At 51.6% G+C, this 19,981-nt stretch overlaps 1 protein-coding gene across 1 annotated transcript; it reads right to left on the bottom strand.

Moving 5' to 3' along the window:
• Window positions 1-1,207: 1,207 nt before the first annotated feature.
• PRPH2 (peripherin 2) lies at window positions 1,208-11,324 on the bottom strand. Its single transcript, XM_004590372.2, has 3 exons — window positions 10,739-11,324; window positions 3,731-3,977; window positions 1,208-1,452 (listed from the first exon to the last, which is right to left on the bottom strand). Exons 1-3 carry the CDS (start codon window positions 11,317-11,319, stop codon window positions 1,240-1,242), a joined length of 1,041 nt encoding a protein of 346 aa, XP_004590429.2. The 5' UTR covers window positions 11,320-11,324; the 3' UTR covers window positions 1,208-1,239.
• Between the last annotated feature and the right edge of the window lie 8,657 nt (window positions 11,325-19,981).

Below are 19,981 nucleotides of genomic sequence, written 5' to 3'. Positions count from 1 at the left end.
CCGATCAGCATCTCCCACATGGGGATAGCCTCACGGACACCCAGATGTCTCATGAACCCTGGAACCCAAGTCCGACAGGTGTGTGAGTATTCTTTGTGTCTGCTCTTCCAAGGCTGGGAGGGTTTGGGCCCAAACATCCCTGAGGCAGCAGCAAACCCAGAGTCAGCCCCGCGTTGCCTGTGTTCCCAGCTCCCACTGCTGGCTCAGAGCAGAGGACACCGAGTGGAGGGGGAGCTGCCCCTTATATCTGCCTCCTTCCTAGCCTGGACCTCCAACTGGACCCACCTTGGCCTGCCCAAGGGTGAGGGAGAGGGGGGCCCACAAGATGCTATTAAAGTCTTCCCCTAAGAACTTCCTTTTCCTGTTTCCTAAAGGAAACAGAATTTGTTGCAGCAACTGGCTCAGGAAGGTGAGCTGAGCCCAGGTTTGATGCAGACACAGTGCTTTGCGGGGAGAGGTGGGGAGAGTGATTTGAGATGAGATGGAAACCCACTCCCCAAGGACCCCTTGTCCCTCCACTGCAGAGAATGTCACCCGCAAGCAGTGTCACTGGGCTCCACGGGAGGTGAGTTCTGGTCTCCAGCTCTTACTGGATCCCTGTTCTCTTCCCTCACTAGGGCTGCAACCTCCACAGGGTTTCCCCAGATAGGGCGCCCCAGGTCATCCTACCCTTTAGGGGTCAGTGACTGATAGCACACAAGTGTGACACACAAGTGGTCTCCTGCCCCATGACTGGAGAATTCCCGTACGGAACCTTGACGTGTTTTGGAGGGTCCCCCATCTGGTGACACCGAGCACACAAAATGGCTGGCCTGTTGATCTTGGCATTGAAAAAAAAACAATATGGCCAGTTATCTTTCTCAAACTCTGGAGCTTACGCACCCAGTGATGCTTGGGAGATGGAACAAAGCGGAAAACAGCAACTTACACAGACAAGCGTTAGGGAGGGCAGCCCTGGACATGGCCAGCAGCCTTAGGGTGGAGCTGAATTCCCTGGTCCACGAAGCTACACGACCTGGGGTGTAGACCTGAAATGCTGGTCCAGTCACACTGGAGTCATGCATTCAACACATACTTGCCCAGCGCTTTTAGAGATCCTACACCTGAAACCCACCATCAAGCAGAGCATCAGAAGGGCAGCATGCATGGGCAAGTCAGACTTTCACAGTCAGGCGAAGGGGTGGTCCACGTTTCCTGGTGTCCACTACTCAGAGTTCGGAACAGGTGGTCCAGGGGCCATCAGCCCGTCTCAGGGGCCTGGCCCGCATCGGCACCCCCAGCCTCCACCTGGTTGCCCTTGCCCAGCTTTTTCAAGCTCTCAAGGAAGGCCTTCCAGGTCTCGGGCATACTCTTCTCCAGCAACCAGCCTTCAGTCTCGCCCTCAGCCTCCTCTTGGCTGGACACGCCCTCCAATGCCGTGTGCAGGTAGCGCAGCCCAATCGTAATGGTCACCTGTGGGGACAAAAGAAGGCTCAAGGGAACTCATCCTGGGAGATGGAGCCAAGGCTGAGCTACTAGGAAACTAAGAGTCACCACCCCACACCTGTTAGCTGAACTTCAACCTGTTGGCAATCTCCCTGCTACTTTCCATCCCTCCGCTACTTCCCCAGTCCCCATCCCCCTACCTCACCTCTATCCCATTGCTAGGCACAGACAACACATTCAGAAGCCTTATTGGATGGGATTTAAGAGACATTTGATTCTGCAAGTCCCCTAACATTTGATTTCCCTTCCCTCAAGGATGAATGTGTATTGGCAGCAGAGCTCTGGGCTTTGTACACGACACTTCTTGTGGCTGACTCTAGGGCCAGAATACCCGGATTTCAACCCCAGCCCTGGCCTACAGCCAGCCATGGGCCTGCACAGCCTCAGTTGATGCATCTGGTTTGCCAGTCCTCGGAGGCAGCAGTGCCTGCTTCAGGCAGACACTGGTATGCCCCTGTAGAGGTGGCATACGCAGCATCCGCGCAGGTGTTGGCTGTCATTGATGGTAGTGTGATGGTAAGTAGTGTCACATATCCCACTACCCATTTGATCCTGTTCTCTTTTGCTTTCTGGATGGCATGGCAAAAGCTCTATGACAGGAAGGACTAGGCCACCCCTGGAGGGCAATGGCAGTGCTTACCTACCCAGAGTGTCCCAGGCCCTAGAACAGCATTATCAAGTGGTGGTAGGACCTCAGTGGGTAATTCTTCAATGACAATGTGACCATGTGTAACTATAGTTGTGCATGAGGATGATAACTATGATGCTTTTTGGTTGTTGTCAGATTGGAAGTTCAATAAAGACATTTATGGAGGAAAAAGAAGTAAGTCTGGGCTTGCACCATCCTGCAGCAAGTTAGGCCTCTGCCTGCAGCACCAGCACCCCATATGGGCACCAGTTTTAGTCCTGCTGTTCCACTTCCCATCCAGCTTCCTGCTTATGACCCGGAAAAGCAGCAAAGGATGGATCAAAGCCTTGGGACCCTGCACCCATGTTGGAGACCCAGAAGAAGCTTCTGGCTCCTGGCTTTGTATTAGCTCAGCTCCAGCTGTTGCAGTCATTTGGGGAGTGAACTAACAGATGGAAAATCTCTTTCTTTCAAATGAAAAATAAATAAGTAAGTAAATAAAATCAATCTTTAAGGGAAAAAAAAGGCATCTCCTGTACAAAGTCCTCTTGGTATGAGTGTGACCGCTGGAACTCCCCTTCCTGCTTCCACAAACCAGACCCATTGCTCCAGGCAATTGCATGTGGTGATAGTGGCCCCTTTGGTTCAAGTGACTCAATTCCTAACTGGACTGTGAAAGACAGAAAGCTGAGACAGGGGCAGAATCCTGTCATTATTTCAGCCTACCTCAGGCCCAGGCATGCCTCTGCCCACCAGAGGCCTTCAGGACAGACCAAGAGCTTTCAGATCCCTGCCCGTTCCCAGGGGACAATCCTTGGCACCAGATTCTTAAGTGTCAGCAGACTCCGTTAGAGATAAGGGGTCAGACACACAGCCAGTGCAGCTCCATTTTCCCACCAACTCCTGTACTCCTTCCAATCTTGTCCTCGTGGGCTTTCAGGGACAACAACCTCTAACTTCCTGGCAGTAAGTGTCCTTTCTCCTGCCCACTCATTCCCCAGACTCAGCCTCCCTCCAGGAGCTGGCAGTCAGGTACCAGCCATGTACTGACTGTGTTCACCTGAGAGTAAAAAAGCATTGTGGGCATTGCTGGGCCCGTTGGTTCACTCAACTCATGGTGGAAAGAGGTGTGGCCTGGCCGAGGCTTCTCATAGTGCTGGGATAGCCACCAGGTGCAGGAACCCTGGAGAAAAGGCTCCCCGACCCTTTGTGCATTTGGATTGGGGGGTTTCTGTCATCAGAGTAGTCCATCACAGGCCCCTACTTATCTCCTATGCCACCTCAACCACGTGGTTTCCCATTCAGCACCAAGAACAGCGCCTCTCCTCCCTGGGCTGATGGAGCCAGCAGGGAGCAACTCGCCCATGGTGGGGACAAGGACAGTGGCAGGACCTTGCAAATGTTCTAGAGACCGTCACTAAACAGGTCACTTTGGAACAGTGATGGTGCAGTCTGTGAATTTCACCGTCCTTGCACATCATTCCATGGAATAAGGTCAAAGTGCTGTAGTTCCAGCCAGGCTGCTCTGACCTACAGCCAGAGAGAAGGCAGCTTGCCAGGAGCAACGGGTCTCCCTCCCGACCCCTCCCTCCGAGCCAGCCCCTCTGTGGTGTCTACCTCAAAGAGCCCCACGAGCAGCGTGATGACGCCCATGGAGTTCATGAGGCTGCTGTAGTAGCTAAGCAGGGCGTCCCGGCAGCCGTGCACCCACAGGTTGAGTTCTTCTGTCTGGTGGTCGTAGCTGTAGTGTGCCGAGTTGTTGGTGAGCTGATATTGGATGCAGGGGCGTGGTGAGCTGGGGTTGCAGCAGCTGAAGGGGACCCCGTCCACCAGGTAGCGCCCATCCACGTTGCTCTTGATGCGGCTGCAGAGGAAACAGGTAGTTGGGAGGAGGCCTCCCCCTGTGCCCTTGCCCCCACACACCCCAGGACACCCAGCACTTTCCCCCGCAAGTGCCAGATGTGCACCCGTTGGCCTGCTGGAGAGGCAGTGAACACACAGCCTGTGGCCCTGCCTTTCTGGCCCTTGTGTTCCAGGAATCTAGAAACTCACCCCCAACTCTGCACCCTGCCCAGCTCCCCCCCAACTCCCCCAGGTGTCCTCGAGTACCAGAATCCACAAAGCGACACCCTCAACACGCGTGTACATAGCCATGGGCATGTTGGCTTGAGTGGCAAAGCTGCCCACAAACTGCATGTTACACAACAGCACCCTTTACAGCCCAAGAACAAAGATCATGATCCTGTTTATAAGGATATGCACTGAAATGGTGATTACACTCAGAAAACAGTAACATCCAGGGTTAGCTTCCAGATGCAATCTCTGTTAAACAAACCCTGCCTCCCGCTGCTTGTCTCTGAACCTCTGGGTCACCCTGCTGTGGCTGGCTCCACCCATCAATCAGGCGAGCTGCTTGAGTGGATGGGCAAGTGCAGATGCTAGAAATGTGGTCTTCCCTGAGATTCTTTCTTTCCTAACCTTCTACTGGCTGCCAAATCTATTCAGAGAATGAAGTTTCAGCCCTGACAGTCAAACCTCCACACAGCCTCCTGATCTTCGCCAACCTGACAGATGAAAAGGTAGTGGCCCAGGGTCAGTTTCCACCAATTTCCATGTTGCTCTGTCTTCCTTTTCTGTGACCTCTATCAGTGTCTTTCTATTTGAATTAAGACCTTTTAGGAGGCCCAGCATGATGCCTCAATTGGCTAACCTTTGCCCTGTAAGCATACCAGCATCCCTGTGGGCACCAGTTCACATCCCTGCTACCCCAGTTCCCATCCAGCTCCCTGCTTGTGGCCTGGGAAAGCAGCAGAGGATGGGCCAAAGTGTTGGGCCCCTACAGCCCATGTGGGAGATCTGGAGGAAGCTCCTGGTTCCTGGCTTTGAATCAGCACAGCTTGGTTACCACGGCCATTTGGGCAGTGAACCAGCGATTGGAAGATCCTTCTGTCTCTCCTTCTCTAAAGAAAATAAAACAAAACAAAACAAAATAAAATATTTTCTTTCCAATAAACTTTTTTTAATTAAAAAAGTTAGGGCCGGGGGCTATAGCATAGTGGTTAAAGTCCTCACCCTGCACGCACCAGGATCCCATATGGGCACCAGTTCTAATCCCGGCGGCCCAGCTTCCCATCCAGCTCCCTGCTTGTGGCCTGGGAAAGCAGTCAAGGACAGACCAAAGCCTTGGGATCCTGCACCCACGTGGGAGACCCAGAAGAGCTCCTGGCTCCCAGCTTCGGATTGGCGTAGTACCGGCCATTGCGCTCACTTGGGGAGTGAATCATCAGAGGGAAGATCTTCCTCTCTGTCTCTCCTCCTCTCTGTATATCCACCTTTCAAATAAAAATAAATAAATCTTGGGCTTGGCGGCGTGGCCTAGTGGCTAAGGTCCTCGCCTTGATCCCATATGGCCGCTGGTTCTGGTCCCGGCAGCTCCACTTCCTCTCTGTCTCTCCTCCTCTCAGTATATCTGACTTTGTAATAAAAATAAAATAAATCCTTAAAAAATAAATAAATAAATAAATCTTTTGAAAAAAAATTAGGGAGACCATACATGGTGGCCACGACCATATTTCCACATAACCTGCCCTCTTGGTGGCAGGACCTGCTGCCCGCACAACAGCTGGCAGGGTGTAACAGGAAAGTGCCAAGAGCAAGACCACCTGGGTGATCCCCTGGCTCCACCCCTCTGGACAAGGTGCCCTGAGTCTCCCTGCCTCAGTTGTCCCATCTGGCATGTAACAGGTATGGGATACAGGTGAGTTTCTGAACTCGGGCTGCTTCCCTTCCCCCTCCTCACTGCCAAGTGACCCATCGTGCCACAGAGGCTTACCTGTGCAAGAGGTGAGTGATCATTTGCAAGTTGGTACCGCTCTGCCAGCTGTGGCAAAGAAAACATCAGCTCTCCTTTGGGGACACTCCCAGCAGCTGGCTCCAGGTGGGGACTGGAAATCGCTGGCAGGGAGACAGGTGAGGAAGTGGCCCCTGCCCTAGTTCCTGGTGGAGCTGTCTCCGGCTCCCTGCCTGACAGCACCACGTGTATATGCATGGTGACAGCGGAACCTGGGCTCGTTCAGCTCCATCCCTGCAGCCTCCGGCTCAGTACCCAGCCTGCGCAGGGCCTGGCTCTGGACAGGAGGCTGGGGGTGGGGAGTCCTGAGGGATACCTACCGGGAAGGGAAGACCAAGGACAGATCAAGGACAGGCTGCAGCCATATTGGAAGGGCCTGCAGCACTCATCTTGAGCCAGGTGCACAGAACTTTTCTCTTTGTGCTATCTCAAAAGACTACTCAAAATTTCCCTCCTCAATGTTGTGGGGGCAATAGTCTGCAAATGCCAGACTGTTTGTCCTTCCTTCCCGAACAGGCTGGAACCCGAGCCCTCCCCATGGCATGGAGTCTACCTGAACTATTCCCAGTGACTCTTGAACAGGGAGGGTCAGGGGTAGACCTTGGACTCCCAAGCTGCAGGAGCAAACCATGGAGCCTCACTTCCCTGGACATGGTGATGCCAGAGTGATCACACAAGCCACCCCGGGGCAGTGCAGGTCGCCCTCTGACCTGGGCCCGGCCTGGCCCCCAGGAACCTTCGGAGCACTCACAGCGCATCTGCTCTATGGATCAGGAAGTGGGAGCCCACGCCAGGGCAGAGTCCCACTCTGGGAAGCCTGAATCCAGCCGCAGCAGGTCCCACTGTTCCCTTCATGTCCTCCCTCCTGGAGCCTTCCTGCTCTCTGGCTTTCCTAGTAAAATTCCTGGACAAAGGGGAGGTCCCTTCCTTCTGCGTTCCATACTCTGGGAGCTGTCTCCTCACCACCTGTCCTCACACTCCTCCAGGATACCCTGAGCCGGGGCTAACCCCTATCCCCTTCTTCATTCACACACTTGATGAAAGGCCAGCCCAAGCCAGCAGAGTCCCAGTGGACAGGGCACCTGCTGGCTGCTCCAGTGCAGGCCTGGGTCGTCTCCGAGCCTCTCTCCTTTGTGCCTGCTGGCCCACAGCGCCTGCTCCCGGTGGCTACTTACAGAAAAACCTAAGTCACACAGTGCACACATCTGCTGCCTCCCCAGGCGGTTCCAGTGGCCTTGCAAGTCCGGCCTTTCTGTGTCCCAGGAGACAGCTGAGAGCCTGGGTGGCCAACCTGCTCTGGTCCTCAGCATCAGTCCATCCCTGCTGCCCTGCGCCCTGCCCGCACTTGTCTCCAATCAGACTTTTCTGAATTATCTGTTTGTGATGATTTATCCTGGGGCGTATGTGTGCCTTGGCACACAGCCCAACAAGCACCCACTCCCACAGAACGAAATGCTCTCAGCTATAAATAGTCGGCCTAAGGAGCTCTCCCCTGGCCTAGCTTTGTCTTAGGAAGCCAGCAGGGCCCTTAATCTGTGTTTGGAAAGAGGACAAGCACTGGATCAACAAGAAAGACGCAACCCCTGGGCCTGACTGCTTCCAAAGAGGAGACCCCAAGAACCCCAGGCTGGGTCCCACTTCCACGGCTACTTGGGCTGCCACCCCCTATGCCAGCATGGGCATTGCCCTGAAGGAGCACCCAGCCTGATGGATGAGGCAAGGCTTTGTGCTCAGAGAGGCCGTGTCTGAAGGAGATGGATGAACCTGATGGGGGGAAGCCACAGCAAAGTCTTCCTGCCTGGCTGCGGCAACCTAGCTGGCCCAGCCAGGTCTGCCATCCCAAGGTCTCTGCACCTTGTTCAGGAGGAATAAGCAGGTGCCTGTTGCCTATGGGGCCTGCAAAGTGAAGTGAGGGAGTCTGCTGCCCACTTCTGCCCAGTGCCTACCCATCTGGGCTCCCACCAGCCCTGCCTCTCCACTACAGGGCTCTGCAGCTCTCCTTTCCCCTGCCCCCCAAAAGTGGGCGAGAAACTTGAAACGTGTTATCAGGAGCTGGCAGGAGACCTGTTGTCCCTTCCGGCGAGGGGCAGGACAAGGCCAGGAGGATGCTCTTTCCTGCATGGAGCATGAAGCGCCTGCACCTCAGCCTGACCATCATACTCTGGCAAAATGCCAGGGGGCAGAAGAACAAGCCAGATGACACCATTTGGCTGCAGCAGGCCAAGAACAGAGCATGAGCAGTTGTTGCAGGGAAGGCCCTGTGTCTCCCCAACGCACAGGAGACAGGAAGGAGGTAGCTTCTGCTTGCAAGAAGGACTCAGGAGGCCAGACAGGCCAATACAAAGCCTCGGAACCTTCTTTGAACAAGCCACCAGAGAGACCTGGACACCATGCATCTAACCTAGCTATGCAGTAATCAGACTGCGAGCTGTGCTGGGTGTGATGGATCTTGAGCTTATGTTGAAATAAAAAAAGCAAAAGCAAAGCTTCCTTTCCTGTCGGAGATCCCTGCTAAAGTGTGTACAGGTGAGAGGAAGAGGTCTGGGAGTTCATTTGAAAATACTCAGAGCAGGGCCTGGCATGGTCCCCAGTGGCTAAAGTCCTCACCTTGCATGTGCCAGGATCCCATATGGGTGCCAGTTCTAATCCCGGCAGCCCTGTTTCCCATCCAGCTCCCTGCTTGTGGCCTGGGAAAGCAGTCTAGGATGGCCCAAAACCTTAGGACCCTGCACCCATGTGGGAGACTTGGAAGAGAGTCCGGACTCCTGGCTTTGGATCAGCTCAGCTCTGGCCATTGCAGCCACTTTGGGAGTGAATCAATGGACAGAAGATCTTCCTCTCTGTCTCTCCTCCTCTCTGTATATTTGACTTTCCAGTTAAAAAAAAAAAAAAATAGATACTCAGAGGGGAGCCCAGCACGATGGCTCAGTAACTAAAGTCCTTGCCTTGCACACTCCAGGATCCCATATGGGCACCAGTTCATGTCCCAGCTGCTCTACTTCCCTCCCAACTCCCTGCTTGTGACCTGGGAAAGCAGTCGAGGACAGCCCAAAGCCTTGGGACCCTGCACCCACATAGGATACCCAGAAGAAGCTCCTGGTTTTGTATAGGGAGCTCAGTTCCGGCTGTTGCAGCCACTTGGCCAGTGAACCAGTGGATAAAAGATTTTTTTCGGGACATTGAAAAAAAAAAAGATTTTTTTCTCTGTCTTTTCTTCTCTCTATAAATCTGCCTTTCCAGTAAAAATAAAAATCTTTTTAAAAGATTACAAACATTTTGGGGGCACCAAAATAAACTTATAACTCAACTTTCCAAGAATGTATGAAGCACCCTCACTCACCAGGAGGGCCTGCAGAGAACACACAGGGGCCTTGGCCCCTCCCATCTGCAGATGCCTGGATAAAGCCCCTCCCCCCAGCACAGAAGGGGATTTGGATTACAGAGAGATCTGTGTTCTCCCCGGAGGCCGACTCGTCGCCCAAGACAGCCGAGGAAGCTGAACATGAAGGAGGGAGGTGGGGGAAGATGAAGACCCCCTCCTTGGCTGCTGGTGAAGGTGGCTGCCACTCTCAGCTTCTACCTCGTGTTCTGTTCACCCTCCATGGGCTGGGACTTTAGGCAAACCCTGCCACCTGGCGCTCTTCCATCAGACCCATCCAGCAAGGGCAGAGCCCTTCTGACCCTCCTCCACCCCAGCCAGGGGATTTGGAGTGGTAATCCGCACTCTGCACCCACAAGAAAACAACCCTCCCCCCACAGCCATGACCTTCACTGTGGCGGGGACGGCTAAGCCACCATCTGGGACCCCTTTACTAGCTTGTGGGCTTCGAGCATATCCTGGGTGGCAGTCCCTCCTGGGCTGACCAGCCTTGCTCAGAGGAAAACCTCCTGAAACAGTCAACTGCTCACTCCCTCCCCTCAGCAACAGGTGGCTGGTATAGGGTGAGGGAAGCTGTCCTTCCCCTGGGACAGCAAGTGCCCTGCAGGTGGCCTCTTGGGAGGGGCTGCCATCAGGGCAAGGCTGTCATCAGGTGCTGGAAGCGTGAGACTCTTTTCCCAGTAAGACCCTCTGCAGGTCAGTGTGTGTGTGTGTTGGGGGGGTTCTCTCTAGATCTCTGTATCTGCTAGAATCACTCGACCATGTTGTAGACATTTAGCAGCTGTCCACCCTATGCCAAGGCCCAGGAAGTGACCTTCAAGATCACCAATTCTCTTGTTCTTGTTTCCAAGCCCAGTGAGCAAAGGCCCCAGGGTACCAAGGGACCTTTTGGCCAGGGTCACCTGCCAATAATAACAGTTACAAGAATGATCCCAATCTGTGTGGCCCTGTCCTCTGCTCTGTACCCTCCCTGGAGATGCAGAATCAAAAGGTGGGAACACCAGGGAGCTGCCCAGGAGGAAAATGACACTCGCGGCACCAAGGCCATTTAGTTGGCCTCAGTGAGAGACTGTGCCACCAAACCACGTCTCAGTTTTTCATGAGCCTTGGTGACCGCATCTCTGCGCGCTCACACGCGCACACACACACACACACACACACGGCTAATGGGTCTTTCCTCCCCCTGCGGGAGCTCCCATCCCAGCAGCTTTTGCAACCTCAGCTTCAAACAGTAGAGGAACCACATGAAATTGCCATTTTCATAACCCAGAGATGATAGAACTTCACAGGGTTCGCACACGCTGGGCAGGTGCACTCCAGGGAGGAGGGAGAGGCATCTGCCTCCAGGGGCAGGGGAGAGCAGGGGGTGGGGACCACCACATCACGAGCCACTCACTCCTTGACTTCTTTGGAGGAGAAGTCCAGATAGCGGTTGCTGATCCACTGGATCTCAAACCAGTCCCGGAAGCCGTTGTTGCCGCAGCACTTGAACTCGATCTGCAGCATGTCCATGGTCTTTTTCATGAAGCAGCGGCCTGGCGTGTCGGTGTCGCGGTAGTACTTCATGCCGTTGCGGAGCCCGTGGGCCAGCGTGCTCTCCAGGGAGCCGCGCAGCAAGAAGCAGCAGAGAGCCACCAGCAAGAGGGCCACGTTGAAGAGGACACACACGGCCAGGTACGGCTTCAGCCAGGGCTTCCACTTGGCGTACTTGACCGGGTCCAGCGCGTCGTAGCAGATCTTGCCGGCCAGCGAGTTGAAGACGCAGGACAGCACCCCAACGGCGATCAGGGAGTTGGGCACAAAATGGCTCTCAGCGTTGTTCATCACCTCGCTCCGCTTCCGCAGCTCAATCTTCAAGAACAGCCCTAGACCGAAGAGGACGATGCCAGCCAGCACCGACAGCCAGTTCATGAGCCAGAGTCCCTGGGCCAATTTGACCCGCTTCTTCTGGTCGAACTTGACTTTGAGCAGCGCCATGCTTGCTGAGGATGCGGTCCCAGGGCAGCCTGCCGCAAGCCTGGCTCCTACTCCTCACCTCCTGTGTGTGTGTGTGCTCAGGCCCTGGGGAAGGGTGCAGAGGGTACACGCTGCAGGGAGCTGTCCTGGGGGTCGCCCATGACTGGGGAGCTGTCCCTTGCTCTGGGTGGTGGTTGGCAGAAGTGGAAGCCTCCGATGGAGTCAGGTCACACACAGGGGCTGGTCCTTCCTTCAGTTTGCTGCGTGCCCCAGAAGGGACAGGCTGAACGACCCGGATTACAAGTGGAAACCACAAGACATCTCGTTAATCTCTTTAGTGGACTTCATCCCATTAGATAAAGCTGGGCCAGTCTTAGAACACTGCGGCCAAAAGGAGTCCCTGAGTTCTCGCGGCACCAGGCTGGGCAAATCAGGAGCCAGAGCACCAAGACCGACCCTAGTGTGGCTTGTGTGTGGAGGTCTGGCTCAGAAACACATTTCAGGCAAAATTCAGAACTTGCCAGAGCACAGAAGACCTCATTTTTAATCCAAGCTGTAAAACAAAGGACAGAGCCTGAGAAAACATTCAAAATAATGAAAATGTGAACACTTTTAAGCTCCCACAAATTCACAAGCAAATGATTCACAATTAAGGAAACAGGCTATTTTAAAAAGTTGATTTTTATTAGAAAGGCAGATGCACAGAGAGGAGAGACAGAAAGACCTTTCACCCACTGCTTCACTCCCCAAGCGGCCCCAATGGCTGCAGCTGAGCTGATCCAAAGCCTGGAGCCAGGAGCCCCTGCTAGGATTCCCAGGCAAGTGCAGGGTCCCAAGGCTTTGGGCTGCCCTCTGCTGCTTTCCCAGGAGCTGGATTAGAAGTGGAGCAGCTGGGTCATGAACTGACGCCCATATCAGATACCGGCATTGCAGACCATGGTTAAACTCACTGTGGTAAAATGCTGACCCTGACAGACTTCTGGCATAGAAATTTGGAAAAGTCCAACATAATCTGACAAAGATGTTGCACCCAAATAATATTAGGGAAGCTGCATATGAAAACAACAACAACCTTGATTTCCCAATGGGACAACTGCCTAAATTCTGCCACCTTAGTGTACACACCCAGACAGTGGCAACATGTGGTAACTGTTAATAATTCATGAGTCTCCTTAGTTAGTAGACTCTCAGAGCACTTTGAGTTCCATCAGAGCAAAGTGAACAGAATGTGTAGAGACTCCCTGGTGATGCCCATCTCGTGTGAGGATGGTGCCTCCATCACCACGATGAACCAGTACGGAGATGTCGTGATTGACGGAAGGCCACGGCCTGGCTCAATGTCGGGCTTTCTGCTGTGCCTTTCTGTAGGGTCTGCCAAGTTCGTAGGATAATGAACACACCACCACTACATCATCCCAAAGGGGCTCACTGCTCCACCGACTCCCTGGGGTCCCCGTCCTTTTCTTCTTTTCCCCATGCTGGCTCACCACTGCCCCAACAGCTGGACCTTTTCTAGAACATTGTGTACTTAGAATCACACAGTGTGGAGTCTCTTCAGATTGGCTTCTTTCCCTTGGCAGTACACATACCTTACGTTCCCCATGTCATTTTGTGTCTCAATAACTCATTTCTATTTTTACTGAATAGTACCACATCTGATAAATCATGTTTGGTTGGTTTTATCCATTCACATATGAAAAGGTATCTTGGGGCCAGCGCTGTGGCCTAGAAAGTTAAGCCATCACCTGCAGTCCATACGCCACAGTGTAACAAGGGGTCTTTCTAACTTTCATGGAAAATACATGCTATGGGGCCTGGCGCGATAACCTAGTGGCTAAAGTCCTTGCCTTGCACGCACCGGGATCCCATATGGGTGCTGGTTTGTGTCCTGGCTATTTCACTTCCTTTCAGCTCCCTGCTTATGGTCTGGGAAAGCAGTCAAGGATGCCCAAAGCCTGGGACCCTGCTTCCACCTAGGAGACCCGGAAGAGGTCCTGGTTTCTGGTTTTAGATAGGCTCAGCTGTGGCTGTTGCAGTCACTTGCAGAGTAAACCAGTGGACAGAAGATCTTTCTGTCTCTTCTTCTCACTGTAAATCTGACTTTCCAATAAAAAATTAAGTAAAATAAATCTTTTTTAAAAAACGCATGTTATGAAGAAGATATGCATGAGTTTTCTTTCTTTTTTTTTTTTTGCCCTCAAATAAGCTGATTTTTATTTCCACTTTCCCATTAATAATGTTACCTTTATGTCTTCTTTGACAAACGGTCTGCTTGGCACATTTTCCCACTGTTTACAGGGTTGTTTATCCTCTCCAGAGTGTAATTTTAAACAATTTTGTTTAAAAAGCATTGTTACAGAGGGACACGAAGGGAGAGAGAGAGATCATCTGTTCTTCACTCCCAAGATGATCCCAATAGCCACAGTGGACCAGGTCAGGTCAGGAGCCAGGCACTCCATCAAGGTCTCCCTTGTGGATGGCAGGGACCCACGCAACTCAGGCCACATGAGCAGGGTGCTGGATAGGAACTGCAGTAGCCAGGACTCAAACCCGGAAATTCTGAGATGAGATGCAGGAATATCATACAGTGACTTAACTCCCACATCAATCACTTGTCCCACATGTTTATTAAAGTTTAAAATGTAGAGGACCAGCACTGTGGCACAGTGTTTTTAAAGTTGAAACTCATAATCCTTGGACAAATAATCTGTCCCAGAGGCCACACATGTGAACAGTGTGAAAATTTGGGAGGTAGGGGAGGAAGACTTGTTAGGGAACCAGAACCAAAATTTAAATTTATCTTCGCTAAAATAATCCGATTAGCCCAGCAACTCCTTCACCTCAAGGGTCCCTGGGTTACCGCAGCAGGGCCGTGGGCGCCTCCTGGTGGACACATGCGGAAATGACATCTGTGACGGCAAAATGGGAAGAATTTCCCTTCAGCTGCACAGGCCTGAAGATGTTAAATTACCCAAAAGGTCAAAAAAACAAAAATAAACAAACAAAAAACCGGCCATCAGCTGTGGCTCTGGCCAACCATTTGGCACATGAATCGAGACAGGATGTGGTAATAAAAAATGGAGGCAGGAGGACTTCAGGGTCTTCGGAGGATGCGGCAGTGAATGTCGCAGGGGCTGGGGGTTCCCTGGTCCTTCTGGACCTGTGCATGTGAGCCAGGTGGCTGCCAAGAAGAGGGTCCCCGCAGTCAGCCATGATTCCTTTGTCTTTAGAAACTCCTGAGGGTAAAGGGACCAGCGCTGTGGCATAGCAGATAAAGCCGTTGCCTGTGGTACCAGTATTTCATATGGGAGCCTGTTGAAGTCCAAGCAACTCCATTTCCAATCCAGCTCTCTGTTAATGCACCTGGGAAAGTAGTAAAAGATGGCCCAAGTGCTGGGGTGCTTGCATCAACGTGGAAGCTCCTGGCTCCTGGCTTTGGATTAGCCCAGTTCCAGCTGTTTCGGAGTACACCAGTAAATGGAAGACCTCTCTCTCTGTGTAACTCTTTCAAATAAATAAAAAATGTTTGGGCCTGGCGTGGTGGCCTACTGGCTAAAGTTCTCACCTTGAACGCCCCGGGATCCCATATGGGTGCCGGTTCTAATCCCGGCAGCCCCACTTCTCATCCTGCTCCCTGCTTGTGGCCTGGGAAAGCAGTCGAGGACGGCCCAAAGCTTTGGGACACTGCACCCGCGTGGGAGACTCGGAAGAAGCTCCTGGCTTCGAATCGGTGCAGTCACTTGGGGCCGTTGTGGTCACTTGGGGAGTGAATCATCGGATGGAAGATCTTCTCTGTCTCTCCTCCTCTCTGTATATCTGACTTTGTAACAAAAATAAATCTTAAAAAAATCTTTTTTCTTTTTAAAAGGTTTCATTTTATTTGTGAAAAACAGGATCAGAAAGCCCAAAATTGCCCAGCGAGGAGGCATTTCATTGCAAATGCCCTCCTATCCAAAAAATTTTTTAATCCCATACTATTTCCTTAAATATCTATTTCTACTTGTCTTTGTGATTACAAAACGTGTATGACAGTAGGATCTGATTTTTATTTAAAGACTTACTTTTTATTGGAAAACCAAACTTACAGAGAGGAGAGACAAAGATCTCCCATCCGCTGCTTCACTCCCCAGGTGCCCACAATGGCTGGAGCTGAGCTAATACAAATCTAGGAGCCAGGAGCTTCTTCCAGTCTCCCACGTGGGTGCAGGGTCCCAAGGCTTTGGGCTGTCCTTGACTGCCTTCTCAGGCCACAAGCAGGGAGCTGAAAGGAAGTGGAACAGCCAGGACACAAATCAGCACCCATATGGAATCCAGGTACATGCAAGGCAAGGACTTTAGCCACTAGGCTACCACACCAGATCCTGAAATTCTAACTTAAGGTGTTTTAAGAAATATACATGGCATTGCAAATATTTATATGGTTGATGGTCTGGTATGGATCACACTTCGTATGATGCTTCTGTTGGCTGGTATATGAGCAATTCCTGTTACCATCAACTTTTCAATGTGCCTCTCTGATACTGCGCCACAGCTTCTCCAGGGTCAAACCTTAGGAAGGGAACTCCAGGGGAGGGTGTGTGACTCACACAGGTATGATTTACTAGCAAACCATTTGTGACATGGCAGTTAAAGCCACCACCTGTGAGGAGGTATATATTCCAGCAGCTCCACCTCCGATCCAGCTCCCTGCTAATGTAAGGCCCATTTAGGCTCCCTTCAACTATGTGGGAAACCCAGAAGTTCCTGGCTCCTGGCTTTAGACTGGCCCAGTTCCGGCCACTGTGACCACTTGGGAAGTGAACCAGTGGATGGCAGATTTCTTTCCCATGATCTCCCTATAACTCAAATAAATAACATCATGGCTAACGTGTTCTTTGTGGCAAGGTTTTAAATTACAGATCCAATGTCTTGTTACAGAATTGTCTGAATTTTCTATTTCTTGTGGTAAGTGATCCCTTTCTATATTCATTCATGTAGGTATTCACATTTGTTGGTGAAAAAGGACCTATCATATCCCTTCTTATCTTTCTAAAATCTATAGCATCTAAGTTTCTCTGTGCTACTTTTTTTCATTGCTTCTGCTTTCCATTGTTTTCTAGCAGAGAGCATGTGCATGGAGTGTCTTCTGTCAGCTCTTCCAATTCCGTTTTCATCCCCCTCCCCGACTCTGTGTTGTGAAGCTGACCTCCACAGACCACACCTACAGACCTCTGCCGGGCGTGACGGATGGGAGGCATCCTTCCATTACAACGTGTTTATGTGAGAGAGATCAGGAACGCCCCTTTGGCCTTAGGGTCAGGAACAGGTGTGGCATCATCTCTTACTGTTCTTCCTAAACCCTGCCCATGGCTTGTAGGCTTTGTAAATAGCTCCCGGCCTAAGCTCTTCTGCAATCACCCGTTTTGAACGTGGCAGGTGCTTTCTGCCAGGGTTCTGAGCAATAGTTGCAGCACGTGTTTAACAAAGGCCCTGTGATGGAGCAGAAAAGCCCCAGGTGTGCACAGCTGGCTGTCAGCCAACGGCAGAGAGGGTGGGCTCTTGGGGTAGACCCGGAGGAAACTCAGCAGCTGCAGCCAGAGTAGTTTAGAAAGCAGAATTCCAAGAGGCAAGCTACAAGGTCGCTGTGATTTCTGTGATGGGAAGATAACATCTTTGCAGCTGTCAGACTGGGCAACAGCCAAAAGCCTGGCAGCACACCCTGCTGACAAGGCCACCCTCAGGTGGTGCCAGCCTGAGCGTAAACTGATAACCGTCTGCCAGGGGACCCCACCGTAGTCTCATAAACCACTAATCCAGGCGTTTCACACCGAGGTGCCAGCCCATGCGCACCATCACACAAACACCAAATAATTGGTGTAGATTATTCAAAGTGGCATTTTTTTTTACCCTAATGATTAAAAATTGGAGACAAGAACTAACCTTGTGGCTTACGACTGGTAAAGCTACTCCCACGATGTATAAAGACCTGGGAAAGGCACTTGCAATGGTCTGAGTGCTTTGGTCCCTGCCACCTATGTGGGAGACTTGGAGGAAGCTCCCGGCTCCTTGTCCCAGCCTGTCTCAACCCTGGCCATTGTAGCCATCTGGAGAGTAAAACAGTAGATGGAAGATCTCTCCCTCTTTCCCTCTCTTTGCAACTCCTTCAAATAAATAATTTTTCTAAGCTTTTATTTTTTTAAAGATTTATTTATTTTTTATTATAAAGTCAGATATACAGCGAGGAGAGATAGAGAGGAAGATCTTCCGTCCAATGATTCACTCCCCAAGTGACTCCAACAGCCAGTGCCGCACTGATTTGCCAGGAGTCAGGAACTTCCAGGTCTCCCACGCACTGCAGGGTCCCAAGTCTTTGGGCCGTCCTCAACTGCTTTCCCAGGCCACAAGCAGGAAGCTGGATGGGAAGTAGAGCTGCCGGGATTAGAACTGGCGCCCATATGGGATCCAGGTACATGCAAGGCAAGGACTTTAGCCACTAGGCCACCGCGCCGGGCCCACTAAGATTTTATTTTGATTTGAAAGACAGAGTCACAGGGTGCTGGTTCTCTCCAAAAGGCGACAGCAGCCAGAGCTGAGCTGATCCGAAGCCAGGAGCTTCATCTGAGGTGTAGATACCCAAACACTCAGCCCTCCTCTGCTGCTCTCCCAGGCAGCAGGGAGCTGGGCGAAGTGCAGCAGCCAGGACTAGAACCAGAGCCCAAACAGGATGCCAGTGCCACAGGGCAGAGGTAAAACCTAATGCGTTATGTCACAGGCCCATACATACATCTTTTTTTTTAAGATCTATTTACTTTTTTATTGTAAAGTCAGATTTACAGAAAGAAGATAAAGAAAGATCTTCCATTCACTGGCTCCTTCCCCAAAGTGGCCACAAAGGCTGGCACGGAGCTGATCCAAAGCCAAGAGCTTCTTCCGGCTATCCCACGTGGATGCAGGGTCCCAGGGCTTTTGGGCTGTCCTCGATTGCTTTCCCAGGCCACAGATGGGATATGAATCGGTGCCCATATGGGATCCCAGCACATGCCAGTCAAGGACGTTAGCCAGTAGGCTATCACACCAGACCCATACATTTTTTTTTAAGAAAGCTGGAAACATAAAAATGGAAAAAAAAAACACATAATACAATGTAATCAATGAATAAAAAAATAGAAAAAAAAAAAGCTGGAAACAACCTTAAAAATTTTTTTATTGTATTATTATTGGAAAGACAGATCCGCTAAAGGTAGATACTGAGAAAAATCTTCCATACTACTTCACTCCCCAAGTGGCTGCAATGGCCGAAACTGAACTGATCCAAAGCCAAGAGCCAGGAGCCTCTTCCAAGTCTCCCACTGGGTACAGGCTCCCAAGGCTTTGGGCCAATGACCAAGGAAGACAGTGGACAGGACACACCACAGGCTTCTGTGTGGGGTAGAGAGCACATATACTTAGAGGCGGGGACTGGGGCCGGCGCAGTAGCCTAGTACCTTGCTGTCCCCAGAATTGAAGAAGGATGCAGCCCAAGAAGGAAGTTCTGCTTTCCCTTTGTAGGAACTACCTACATGTATGAAATGACCACACTGCCATCTTAGAAGAAGTCTCTACCTTGATGTCAGTCCCAGAACTCGGATAATATGTAACTTTCTTTGTGAAATAAACACAACTGAGACATGCTCAAGAAAAAAAATCAGGTCCAGCGTAGTAGCCTAGCGGCTAAAGTCCTCACCTTGAATGTTTTAATCCTGGCAGCCCCACTTCCCATCCAGCTTCCTGCTTGTGGCCTGGGAAAGCAGTCAAGGACGGCCCAAACCTTGGGACCCTGCACCTGAATGGGAGACCTGGAAGACGCTCCTGATCCGCTCAGCTCTGGCCGTTGTGTTCGCGTGTTGAGTGAACCAGAGGATGGAAGATCTTCCTCTCCTTCTCTCTATAAACCTGACTTTTCTTTATATCTGGCAACCTAATCAGGCCTGGGCACCTAAGAGAAGCAGTTCGTTAACATTTTCTTGCCAACTCAGCTAGTCCCCTTCGATGCGCCAGTGTGGTGGCACTGGACCATCACAGGCAGCCAGGTGGCCTGGTCTCTCACTGCAGCCCAGCACTCTGGTACTGTGTGGCAAATCCCTTAACCTGCCCATGGTGCTAACATCCTGTGAGTGCCTAATGCCCTGTATCCAAGCCAGCGCCTTGTTAAAGTGCCCAGGAAAGCACTGAAAGGCCACACAACACTCCACAATCGGAGGCCCAAGGGGCGTGCATCCCTCTCAACGACGCTACCAATCTTAAAAATAAATCAATGAGGTAAAATAGATAAATCTTTAAAAAACAACTAGGTAGCTACAGCAGTTATTTTGTTCTTAGAGGTTTGTATCTTCCACCAGTCTTTGAGCCCCCTCCACCCCAAAATTGTAAATCAAAATGTCGATGAGTGGGTAAGAGAGTCCAGATGCCCAACAGACTCTAACAGCGCTGCTTTTGAAAAGTGCCTAAGTCGATCTTCCACTCCCCAAACCGCGTGAGGGGTGCCCTGTACAGGCCTGATAAAATTCCACAAACTCAGGGTCCCACTGGAACTTTCCCCACCTGCATTTGTACTCGGCACACACCTGTCGGAGGCCTGCCTCACCCACCCCAGGTCCCCGAAAACCCACTCTGCCATGGCTTTCCTCCCCTACCCGGCTCCTAGAGAGAAGACAGCTAGTACATG

The sequence above is a fragment of the Ochotona princeps genome, chromosome 1, assembly GCF_030435755.1.
Source record: "Ochotona princeps isolate mOchPri1 chromosome 1, mOchPri1.hap1, whole genome shotgun sequence".
In the NCBI taxonomy this organism is placed as follows: Eukaryota; Metazoa; Chordata; class Mammalia; order Lagomorpha; family Ochotonidae; genus Ochotona; species Ochotona princeps.
Note: the sequence above shows the minus strand (reverse complement) of the source record. Positions and strands in the feature narration are given on the sequence as shown.